This window comes from Triticum urartu, chromosome 3A, assembly GCF_056163025.1.
Source record: "Triticum urartu cultivar PI428250 chromosome 3A, HENAU_Tu73, whole genome shotgun sequence".
In the NCBI taxonomy this organism is placed as follows: domain Eukaryota; kingdom Viridiplantae; phylum Streptophyta; class Magnoliopsida; order Poales; family Poaceae; genus Triticum; species Triticum urartu.
This window is the reverse complement of record NC_141875.1, coordinates 8,981,862-8,993,406: the sequence shown is the minus strand read 5'-3', so window position 1 is coordinate 8,993,406 and position 11,545 is coordinate 8,981,862. Positions and strand designations below refer to the sequence as shown.

General features: G+C 47.3%; 1 protein-coding gene across 1 annotated transcript; it reads left to right on the top strand.

Moving 5' to 3' along the window:
• Positions 1-6,073: 6,073 nt before the first annotated feature.
• Positions 6,074-7,859, top strand: LOC125542323 (WAT1-related protein At3g18200). The gene is made up of 3 exons (XM_048705307.2): positions 6,074-6,481; positions 6,590-7,318; positions 7,411-7,859. Exons 1-3 carry the CDS (start codon positions 6,258-6,260, stop codon positions 7,577-7,579), a joined length of 1,122 nt encoding a protein of 373 aa, XP_048561264.1. The 5' UTR covers positions 6,074-6,257; the 3' UTR covers positions 7,580-7,859.
• The last annotated feature ends 3,686 nt before the right edge of the window (positions 7,860-11,545 follow it).

Here is an 11,545-nt window from a genome sequence, read left to right as displayed (position 1 = left end):
AGCGCGCGCGTGTGGTTTTCCCTTTCTCTTCTCACACATCACTTAGAGTGGTAGAGAGAACCCACTATATAAAGAGGTCCAACTCTTCTTCAACTTCCAAGGTGGGACTAAACTTAGCACCACCACTTGCCATTTTACACATGGGCTTTGAGATTTCAGAAATTGCTATGGGCCTAGCCCATTAATTCTAACAGATCTATCTGCCACGCATGGATGCTACTTCATCATGCCATGGACAAGCATCCGGCACACATCTTGATTGATCTGTGGATCCACCATTCTACATTTGCATTAGCTTGCTGTAACAATCATGATACAAAGTCAGGACACAAAGGGACGAAGAAAAGAGACGAGCTAGAGGAAAGAGAGGTTGCAGCTGCGGTGTTGCCATTGGAGGGATCATGGATGCATGGGCGCTGTCGTCGCACGGTAGCCATAGCACGATCCATAGACAGGCGACAGCAGATTTGTCATATCGTCGCGTCGCACACATGCGTCTGCTTATTTTCTCTGTCCTGGGATGTTAAAATTGGATGTTCCCAACATTAGTCATGCGTTCAATTCACACACGTACCGTAGGTTGCCGGACTGACTGACATAGGGACTGAAAGATTCAGAGTTTCAGGTGTTGGATTGCACTTTCCAACCATAGAGAAAAGATTTCGAGCGTTGACTCATTTCGACCGGTGAAAGTTGCCACTAATTCAGGGTGAGGACTGACGAATTATCAGTATGAGTTTTTCATTTTTATTTCTTTATGTTTTTGAGCTATGGGAACGTTCTGTACGAATTTAACTGAACTTCTTTTTTTGTGGGGAGCTAAGCTGAACTGGTCAAATCCTTAATTATCTGCCGCAGCAGTTTTAACATACTTCCTTTTACATCCTCTTTTCACCTGAGAGATAAGAGTATATAACAAATCTAAGCCGTTGATTTCATTAAGTAGTGAGTCTAAGTAACTCTGTCGCTGAATATAGCCTTTTGTGTTTCGTGGTGACAAGAAAGTCTCTAACGCCCAATAGCTCTATTGGCTAGCTACAGGCGTGCCTCTATAAGTGGTCTTGTGTTCGATTCTGAGTGGCCGTATTTTCCTTATCTGGAATTTTTACACCAGACGCAATGTCCAACAGTTGCACAGCCAAACAAAAATACTGAGACAAACAAACATGCCAGACAGATAAACAAACAAAAAGGGACCCAAACTGGGTATTTAAAGAGGGTGCATCTCGAATATGGAGTTGACATCCAAATTCGAGTAGCCAATCTCGGGGATGGCGAACGTGATCTTCTCGTCGCAGGTCCAACAAAGACCATTGTTGAGCCAGAAGGATAAGAGCCTCACCACAATTTTCACATCTTCCACATCCGTAACTGTTGACGCAAATGCAGGGGTGTCATCCAAGATGATGGCTTTTCGCGGCACCTGCACACGGTAGTAAAGCTCATACAAACATGAAAACATATTAGACTAAAACAATGGACACGCAATTGTAATCTACATAACTCTATCAACCATGAAAGACTAGTTAACTTAGGACTATCGGGGCGTGAACCCTTCCCCCCACCTTATGTTAAAGCGTGGGAGGGGGGCACTAGCCCCCTCCCCTGTGCATCACCACGCTATATTTATGTATTATTTCTTTACATTTGATGGAAGCGTTTTTTTACCATCACGTGCCATTCATAGCGGAAATCTCATCGGTTCTTTCGCTCATTGTGATGACCGCTACGTGCATGTTGTGGCGATATCTGCGTCGTTCATTCTATCCTTCATTCGAAACCTCCTTCATTACGCGGATTTTTACCATCTCGTTCTCTTCGCCCATTGTGATGAGTGCCGCATGCAAACTCGGACGAGGTGGGTCCACTCCAACGTCTCGTATCTCATTTGACTAGTTTTTTTCTCCCACAACATTTCCACCGCATGGTCCCTACACTTATGTTCAAACCTCTGATTATGCCTTCCTACCAATACAGGAGAGAAGCCGGTGAGGAGCTCTGCTTGTTCTCAATCAATGGTGACGAGGAGTGACCACACTGTAGAAGGCTGAAACTCAATAATGTCCCTGGAATTTGGGCGATGGCACTGTCGAAGGAAGGAGATATCTCTTCAGGCTAATTATGGCTTTTTTATGCTTTTGAGTTATGGAAACGTTTTGAATGACTTTAACTGGACTTGTTTTTGTGGGGAGCCGAGCAGTTTTAACATAGTTCCTCTTACCTCCTTGTTTCAAATAAGAGATAAGAGTATATAACAGATGTAAGCCGCTGATTTCATTAAGTAGTGACTCTGAGTAACTCTTACCTTCTTATTTCCCATGTAAAAAGGGGAGGTAAGAGCGATCAAGTTAAAATTTGCCTAGCCTCAAAGTTTCTGCTTCTAGCCCGGGACGGGCCATCTCATTCATCTCGGGTGCTTATTTCTCGGTCTTTTCGGAGGGAACACAGAGCATGGGAGGAGAGAAACTCCAACCATGCATGATCTCTTGTCGTCTATACCATCACTAGCTACTAATGGATAATCATGGTCACACCATATAGAGTTTTTTTTTGGAGACACTTCCGAACTATTAATAATTAATCTTGGTAGTACGAAGAACACCAGAGGTAACAAAAATTATAAACAGGTCCCTGGATCCCCAAGCAATGACTACAAGGACTGGAACTACTCGAAGACGATCATGGTAGTATGTAGAACACCAGATGTAACAAAAAAACAACTAGGTTCGTGGATTACTTAGCGACGACTACAAGCAGTGAAGTGAGTCGAAGCACATCACCCTCATCACCCCTTCCACAACAGAGCTAAGCAAACCTTATTGTAGTAGACAATCGAGAAGTCGTCATGCTAAACCCCATAGAACTAGCGCACCAGAGCAACAACCATCGCCGATGAAGAGAGTCCTAAATCGAAAGGATCAAATATGTAAACACCCAAACAAAAACGAACAAAGATAAGATCCAAACAGAATCACCGAAGACCATCACCGACCGAATCCCGCAAGATCCGATGCATCTCTACATGCGTTCCAACGATGGTGGATGCACCAATGGGATGGGGATCAAACGTGGGAGACATTATTCCTACAGAGAGACATTGCCGCCTCCACACAACCCTAACCAAGATGGTGAACTTAACAAAATCGAGAGCAAGGTCCCTCCCACCATATCTAGTTGATCCCAAAAGAATCACCACAAAGCGATCTAAATAATAGAGTATAACAAACACCGCCAAAGAAAGATGCGACAAACCACCTATGACGTCATCAAGTCTCCCTTTCTTTGGTCGAAGGGTTGGCCCATGCGAATGACTTGATGCACTATCTCCCTTCAACCTTTTGAGCGAAATGTAGCAAAAGAAGGGAAAATCCATTGAAGATCGCCCGGGAGGTGGATCAGCGAAAGGTTGCACTGGTTGCTTCTGATGTTCGAGCTGTCTACGTGGCGAGTAAGCTGCGGAAGGAATGTCGGCTATTTTTAAGCTTAAGGAATGATTAAGGAGCATCGTCGGTTTAACAAGTCCACACACATGAAGAACAAGGGTAACCAGATTTTGTTTTTTTAGAGGAAGCTTGGGTTTCCAGAGGATCTGTCTGGTCAGTGGTCTCTGCTTAGATATGGTTGTACATCAAACTAACATGTAAGAGAAGACGCCACATACGCCATGTCCAGTTCCAGACTTCCAGTTATTCTCCAGAAAAAAAAAAGTTCAATTGCCGATTGGGATGGCCTGCCTCATTATTCAAGGCCACTCTCATCAGCTCAGCTTACTCTTCTCCAACAGACCAGTTTCAACTTGCAACTGCAAAAACATACAACCACAAAAAGATCCTCACCCCAACCATTTCCTACAAAATTGTAGAGCCATCTCTCTGTCATCATCAGCAACTTGCTTAACATTGCATCCCAGATCATTTTGTTTATTTGCAGAATCCCACATCATTATTGACATGAAACATGCCTGGATACTCATGTCGCCGGGCAGTTGATCATCAACCACACCAAGCCGGCCCGCATCCTCCCCAGAAATCAGAAATCAGCCTGTCTCCCATATGCAACTACCGTACGTACGTAGCTCCGTCCAACAGATATAACGGCTTTGACTTTGATCGGATCTGCTGCCCAAAAAATAAAATAAAATATAGGTAGTAGCTTTTTCTGATCACATGCATGACAGATTCCGTTAAGAATCTTTTACAACTTCTCCTAACGATATATGTATACCTTGTCACATGCCATCTCCCCTCCCTGTCCCCAATCTCCACCACCACTTGCACAACAAAACTAACATTAAATCTTACTACTACAAGACTGTGATTTTTTAGGCCGCAAATTCCAGGTCATGTCACCATTTTTTTTTTTTGGCATTGGTCTTAAGCAATCTATACATGGGCATATGGTGGGTGTGATGATTTCTTTTTCCCATTCAGAAAAGGTACTCAATCTATATATCTGCAACATGCAACCTTGCTGCATGCCACAGACACACACACAGCTAGGCACACCTCGTCGTATCCCGATAATTAACCTGGCCCCGTTGACCTGTCTGTCTGGTGATTATTTCTTGGTCCTCCATGGAGGAACACTCACACATGCAAGAGGAAGAAACCCATACCATGCCACCACCTCCTCCTTCCCTCTTTGCTGTCAATCTCACTCATTCATCAGACCACTCATGAACCATCATGTCCACACCATCTCAAGTTGATCCCAAGTTGAAAAACTCTCACCGCACAACACGCATGAATCATGATGATCTCTTGCCTTGCCGTCCATGTCACTAGGATCAGACTGCTCATGAATCATCATGATCGTCTCAAGGGAATCATGGATGGATCACAAGACGATCAAGAGGATAAACTAAAATAGATCACTCCGAGAAGGATGCAGGAAGCATCGCATTGAAGTGGACAGGGATAGAACAGGGGTGCAGGGGGAGCCCTCCTGTTCACTGATTGCGGGCTTGAAAACCCAGCAGCCTGACCTGTCACGTACCCACTGCCCATCTACGAAACCATTTCATCAAGTGGCAACGGCATGCATCCAAAACCCCTCCATGCCCACCAAGAACATGGAGTCAAAACCGCGCTCATGGTCGATCGTACAGTGCGTCGCCGGCACGCCGACAGCGGGAAAAAGAGAGATCGATTGAAGGGGATGTGGCATGAGCATGACTGATGAACATTCAGAATGCAAAGCTGAACCAGTTAACTAGGGTGGTCTGGATCTGAACTTGTGACGTCGCTGCTGTTGCATCTCAGTGCTAATTAACTGTTGGCATTTTTATAATCTCCTGTAGGCCACAGCACATCTCAGTCAGTACTCTCTATTGAAAATGGTCCTAGAGAATCAAAGTAGAGTATCAGCTGGTGAAGGAATAAAAGGCAAACAGTATGTATATATGTACCATGTCTGTGTGGATGCTGAGTGATGAACGGGTGTACTAATTAACTAGACTGAATTAGAATGTCTGTACATAACTACATATGACAATGACTGAATTAGAATGTATGTACACATCATGTACTAATTAGCAAATAGTAGTATCTATTTATACGTCTGTGAGGATTCTGATTCAGAATGTAGACCGGATTTACAAGGATGTTCGTGCCATAAATGTGCACCCTGCCTGCCTACATGGACAGGTGTACCATTTAACTGTTGGTATTTATTTATGGTCTCCTGTAGATCACAGCGCATTTCTGTTAAAACGTCCCGGAGAATCAACACATCACGTATCTGGTCAAGGAATAAAAGGCAAATAGTATATGTGCATGTCTGTGTGGATGCTGGGCGATAGAACATGGCACCAATGCATGCATCCCCTAAACATTTCTGCTGCTGAGAATCAAATTAAGGCGATGCATCATGGGCTGCCCGCCGCAATTAGTTGAGGTGTTGATCGATCGCTGCTGGTAATCCGGCGTGCACGTGACGGGTAATGAATGGGGTAAAGCGATTGCATCATGGGCTTTGATGCAACGCAGCGCAATTATGCGAGGCATTAGGCCATGGATCAATTCAGTTACCAGGACCATGTATGTCTGTCCTGTGTCCGTCTACTGCTCAAGGACAGGACAACCACACCGGGATAGGCAGGAGAGGCCACCGGAGGATGATGCGCCAGTGGCAGCAACAATGGCGGCCACTATATATACCCCTGCACCCTCCAATTCCTCTCAACACAACCACAAGCAGTTAGTAATCTGTATTATTTCTCTGTACGTAGATCGCTGACAAATTGTAGAGAGGGAGAGATGGGGAGGGATCTGCAGGCCGGTGTGGGTGCAGGCGCGGCGGCGGCGCACCGGGAGAAGGTGAAGCTGTTCATGGGGGTGCTGGCGCTGCAGTTCCTGCTCGCCGGCTTCCACATCGTCAGCCGGGCGGCGCTCAACATGGGCATCAGCAAGCTCGTCTTCATCGTCTACCGCAACGTCATCTCCCTCGCCCTCCTCGCCCCCTTCGCCTACTTCCTCGAGAAGTACGTCCGCGCCTCCACCATTCTTCTTCTCCGCTTCTTCTTCCAGCAATGGTGGTGGACGGTTTTCTGAATCCTGGTAGTGTCTCTGTTTTTCTTCTTCTTCTTCAGGAAGGACAGGCCGCCGCTCACCTTCTCGCTGCTGGCCGAGTTCTTCGTGCTGGCGCTCATCGGGATCACGGCGAACCAGGGGTTCTACCTGCTGGGGCTGTACCACCTGTCGCCGACGTACGCGTCGGCGATCCAGAACATGGTGCCCGCCATCACCTTCGTGCTGGCCGCGGTCCTCCGGCTGGAGCAGGTGGACCTGGGCCGGCGGCACGGGGTGGCCAAGGTGGTGGGCACGGTGGTGAGCATCGGGGGCGCCACGGTGATCACGCTCTACAAGGGCCTGCCGCTCTTCAGCCACAACCTGCACGTGCAGGCCGTCCTCTCCTGGACCTCCGGCAGCCCCATCTTCAACTGGACGCTCGGCTGCGTCTTCATCCTTGGCCACTGCCTCTCCTGGTCGGGATGGATGGTGCTCCAGGTGCCGGTCCTCAAGCGGTACCCGGCGCGCCTCTCGGTGATCTCCCTCACCTGCGTCTTCGGGCTACTCCAGTTCCTCGTCATCGCCGCCTTCACGGAGGAGGACCTGAGCCGGTGGAAGGTGCGGTCCGGCGGGGAGCTCTTCACCATCCTCTACGCGGGGCTGGTGGCCTCCGGCGTGGCGTTCGCGCTGCAGATCTGGTGCATCGACCGCGGGGGCCCGCTCTTCACCGCCGTCTTCCAGCCCGTGCAGACCGTCGCGGTCGCCGTCATGGCCGCCATCATCCTCGGCGACCAGCTCTACACCGGAGGGTAAGCACAGAGATACAATCCACATACACGAGCATTTTGACAGCACCATTGCACTTGTCTGACTGACATGATCCATGGCTGCTTGTGCGCAGGATCATCGGCGCGGTGCTGATCGTCATCGGGCTCTACTTCGTGCTGTGGGGCAAGAGCGAGGAGAAGAAGACGAGGAGCCAGGACCCGGAGATGGCGAGGCACCTGCTCGGGGAAGACGGCGGCGCGGCTGACAAAGATCAGCAAGTGAGCACCACTGTGCTGGCGTGACAGCTGCTGCTTGATATTCCTTGGAGATGTGTGTACTGATGTGGGTGTTTGTACCTACGTTTTTAACTAGTGTTTCAAGCGTGCGTTACGACCAAGAAGAAGAAGACTCGTACTAGTTGACGATGTGAACTGCCAAACACACTCAGTCATATTTGGTACCTACTGTGTATAGCCCCTGTCTTCGAGTTGTGTGTGTGTGTCTATAAATACACTATGCTCCCTAATTTTGAAACTCTCCCATTCTATTGGGGTGTTCAATTTAGAATTTGGTTTATGGTTTTTGTGGGGTCAACTATTTTGATGAAGTTATTTTGAATTTGGTTCATAGTTTTTATTCGGTTTTGTGTGTGGGTGGGGAGGGGGGAGTGATATCTGACCGTTGGCACTTTTTTTAATTGTTTGGATTGCTTACCACATGTGTCATGTGCTGTCTCACTGTTGGCACTTAGTCTTCCTATGAAGTATCCATTGGATGATGGATGATGACCTCTTGGGTTGTAACCCTGATGGGCTTGGGCCTTTGACTAGGACATATGTATCAGGCCCTACTCCGTAGCTATTCCCTCGTAAAGTTTTATACTGGTGAATGCGGAAGAAAGACGTTGATGTTTCCTTCAAGGACTTGCGTGTTATTGCCATAAAGAAGTTCTTGCAAGGATTGGTTTCATCTAATACGTGACTTTGGCGTTTCCGGAAAAGGGACGCGGGGCTGAGAATTTTGACTTTTGAGGACCTTGTTTGATCATGTAGTCACAGTCCTAACTCCTAAGTCGTGTCAAAAGTTTCCCTATTAATGGGACGGAAATGCATAGGGGCGTGCGAGTGCGGCTCGTTTTGTCTCGTGATTTGCGCAGTAAGTCAATCCCGAACTAGAGCACAGTAAAAATAAAAAACCTCAAAAAAGTTATCAGTTTCAACAACGAAACTTACAATTTTTTCCTTTAAAACTGTCAAGTTTCAACCAGTTTCAGATATATAATTTCAAACATATTTTTTCTGTAGATCATAGGCACAAAATAATTGATTTTATCAGTCACTTGTACTAAGTTTCAACATTGAAACTTCACATATTTTTTAAAGTTGTCAAAATATATACAAAATGGATCTTGTTTGAAAGAGCTGATCATGAGAAACATGAATATGAAAACAAAACTTAATTTAGAATTTTCATTTAGAAGATATAAAACTTTGAAAATCGGAAGCCAAAATAAAAAGCAGGCACCAGAGACATGCATGCCCCCGCACTTAGGTGCCACACATCCTCTCCCGGGAGGCAGTTTAACATCAATCAAGCCTTGTGTGACAAAATGCTCTTACCTACGATATGTTCATGCATAGATTCACTGCCAAAGACTAATCTTGTGGTGAGATGACCTGGAATTTCTAGGCCTAAAGAAAGGGTGGTCTTGGGATTCACACTCTAGAAAGATATAGTATTAGCTTGTTGTTTATGTTGTGGTGGAGATTGTTTAGAGAGGGGATGGCAGGTGACAATGTATCGTTAGGGAAGAATATAAGTCACAGAATGGAATATGTCATGTGAGCAGAAAGGCTGATTATTCCGCTTACTCGGCAGATCTGATCAAAGTCAAAGCCATTATAGATGTATGGTAGTTGCATATGGGAGACAGACTGATTTCTTGGAGGATGCTTGGTGTCGTTTAACTGCCCTGCGACATGAGTATCTGGGCATGTTGGATGTCAATAATGAAGTGGGATGCACTTGTTAAGAAAATGGCTGACAATGCGAGTTGGCACTGCAATTTCAGAAGATGGTTGGGGACTCTTGGGGTTAGGATTGGCAACAGCTGCTGGTCTCTTTGAGAAGTAAGCTGGTGAGAGTGGCAGATCATACCATGTATCAGACCACCGACCAATTATTTATTTATCCTTTCGATCGTATTGTGACGATTCTCTTGGGATCAACATGTGAGGGTGTGATGATTATTCATGAGTAGACTGATGACACTGCATAAAAAAATACTCCCCCTATATCAAAATATAATACACTTTTGACTAAAAAACCATCCTATATTTTGCCTAAAATTATCTTATATTTTGATATGGAGGGAGTATGAAGTAGTCTGATGACATGGACGGCAAAGTGGATCATGAATCATGTGCGGTTACGAATTTACTCTTCCATGTTTGAAAGAGTCACATGATTAATGAAATGACCCCGTTTGGAAGGATCTGTGAGGTCAAACCGTGGCAGATTATAAGGAACGCGCGGTAGCACACAAGTTTAGTTGAACTCCCCTCAGGAAAAGTGAGTTCAGTTTAGCTCATATAGAGCATTCGATTTCATCGGGATCGGAATGAATGGTGGTATTACATGCATGGACCGTACTAGGACAAATGCCACTACGTTAACAATGTAGTGCACCAAACCTATGAAACGTGGAAAAAAAACTGGCGTTATCCTTCCAAGGCGATCTAATCTGATCTTGTGTCGCTGCTCTTCCTTATCATACCGTTCAATGCCCTCATGCTCCTCGCACGCCAGCGACCCTCCGGGCTGCGGCCCCTCTTTCTACGATAGATTGTGGCCACCTGGGACCAGATCCATGGACAGACTGCCCCTCTTCTGGTGGGTCCCTTTCCGATGGGGCGACACCGCCCATCTTGGATGTGTCGGGGTCCACTCCCAGCTAGGTGGCTCTTCTCGGAAGCCTTGACCGGTGGTGGTGTTAGATGGTTGGGGCCGGGGCCTTGGGAGCTGTTGCCAAGCGAGTTGCAACCTCAATGTTCGATGGCCGCCAGCCAGATCTGACTCATGTGTGTGTCTGGATGTCGTCGCCGGGGGGAATGCTTCTCTTGGCTTTGTCCAGTGGCAGCTCCCACGCTTGGATCTGGAGGCTCGAGCTGGAAGTGGCGACTCTCTTCTTGGGTTGGGTTGGCAACCTTGGTACCACGGGTGGCACAAATAGACTCCAAGCGAAAACTCCACATTTCGGTGTTAGTGATGGTGATGCCTGCATGTGTGGTTTCCCTCTTAGTGAATTCATTTTGGGCCCTCTCTCTATGTCAGGGCTCCGAGTGAAACCCTTGTCCATCTTAGGTTCAGCGGTTGCGGCGTCTTGCATCGTCACCCTTTTGTGGGTGGCGTCATGGGGCCCCGGTACCTTCTGGTTGAAGCTCATCCGTGGCTTCGGGCGTGCTTTCATACCAATGTGTATGTAGCTTCCTCGACTTTGCGTGGAGTGGTCTCGGTTGCCTCTTATCTATTACATGTGTCCCCATTGCCTGGGTCCTCGTGGTCTCATGGCACGGTTGGCACTCCACATTCCGGAGCGAGAGGGCAGGCGGCCCTCCCTAAAGATAGCTTGGTCTAGTGGGTGCAATGTAGTCCGGTGGTTTTTTCAAGGCGGCACGCTTCAATTGCTGCTCAGTAACTTGGGATACTCATGTTAAGTGGAGGGTCTCCTGCATTCTGTCTCGACTGTGAGTTTGTGGCCATTGCTAGTCTTCCGGATGTTGTTCATCACGAACTTTGTATGATTGTATGGGCGCATGGGCATTGGGCAGGGGAAATAGGGAAGCAGGCACACGTACGTGTGGGAGGCCACAGGACAGATCTGCATGCTGTCCCGTCGATGGACCGATCTAGCTACTGTAGGGCGACAGCGCCCATGCAGCCATGATCCATCTACTAGTGCGACTTCTCTCCTCCTTGTCCCTTTGCGTTTTGCATCCTGATTAGCAAGCTAGCTAAGGTCTGTGCTGCATGCATGCGTGCTTGCCCACAGTGGCCGTTCATGTATGGCTGTTATACCGACAGAAATCATCAAATGAGAATGGTCCATGGCTCCATGCATGCAGGCAGTGCACCCACACACGCGCTGTCGTCTTGGCCGTACGTGCGTCTACCAGTCTGGTGCACATGGCGAGTGATCCAACATCTCACGTACCAACCAGTACTACTACCATACTCCCCAGACCAAACTTCTCTTTCTCTAGGTTAGA

Excerpts from the sequence above, each read along its gene's own strand:
- LOC125542323 (XM_048705307.2), top strand. The coding sequence starts at position 6,258 with ATGGGGAGGGATCTGCAGGCCGGTGTGGGTGCAGGCGCGGCGGCGGCG. Across the intron at positions 6,482-6,589 it reads TTCGCCTACTTCCTCGAGAA|GAAGGACAGGCCGCCGCTCA; the intron begins GTACGTCCGCGC and ends CTTCTTCTTCAG. Across the intron at positions 7,319-7,410 it reads GACCAGCTCTACACCGGAGG|GATCATCGGCGCGGTGCTGA; the intron begins GTAAGCACAGAG and ends GCTTGTGCGCAG.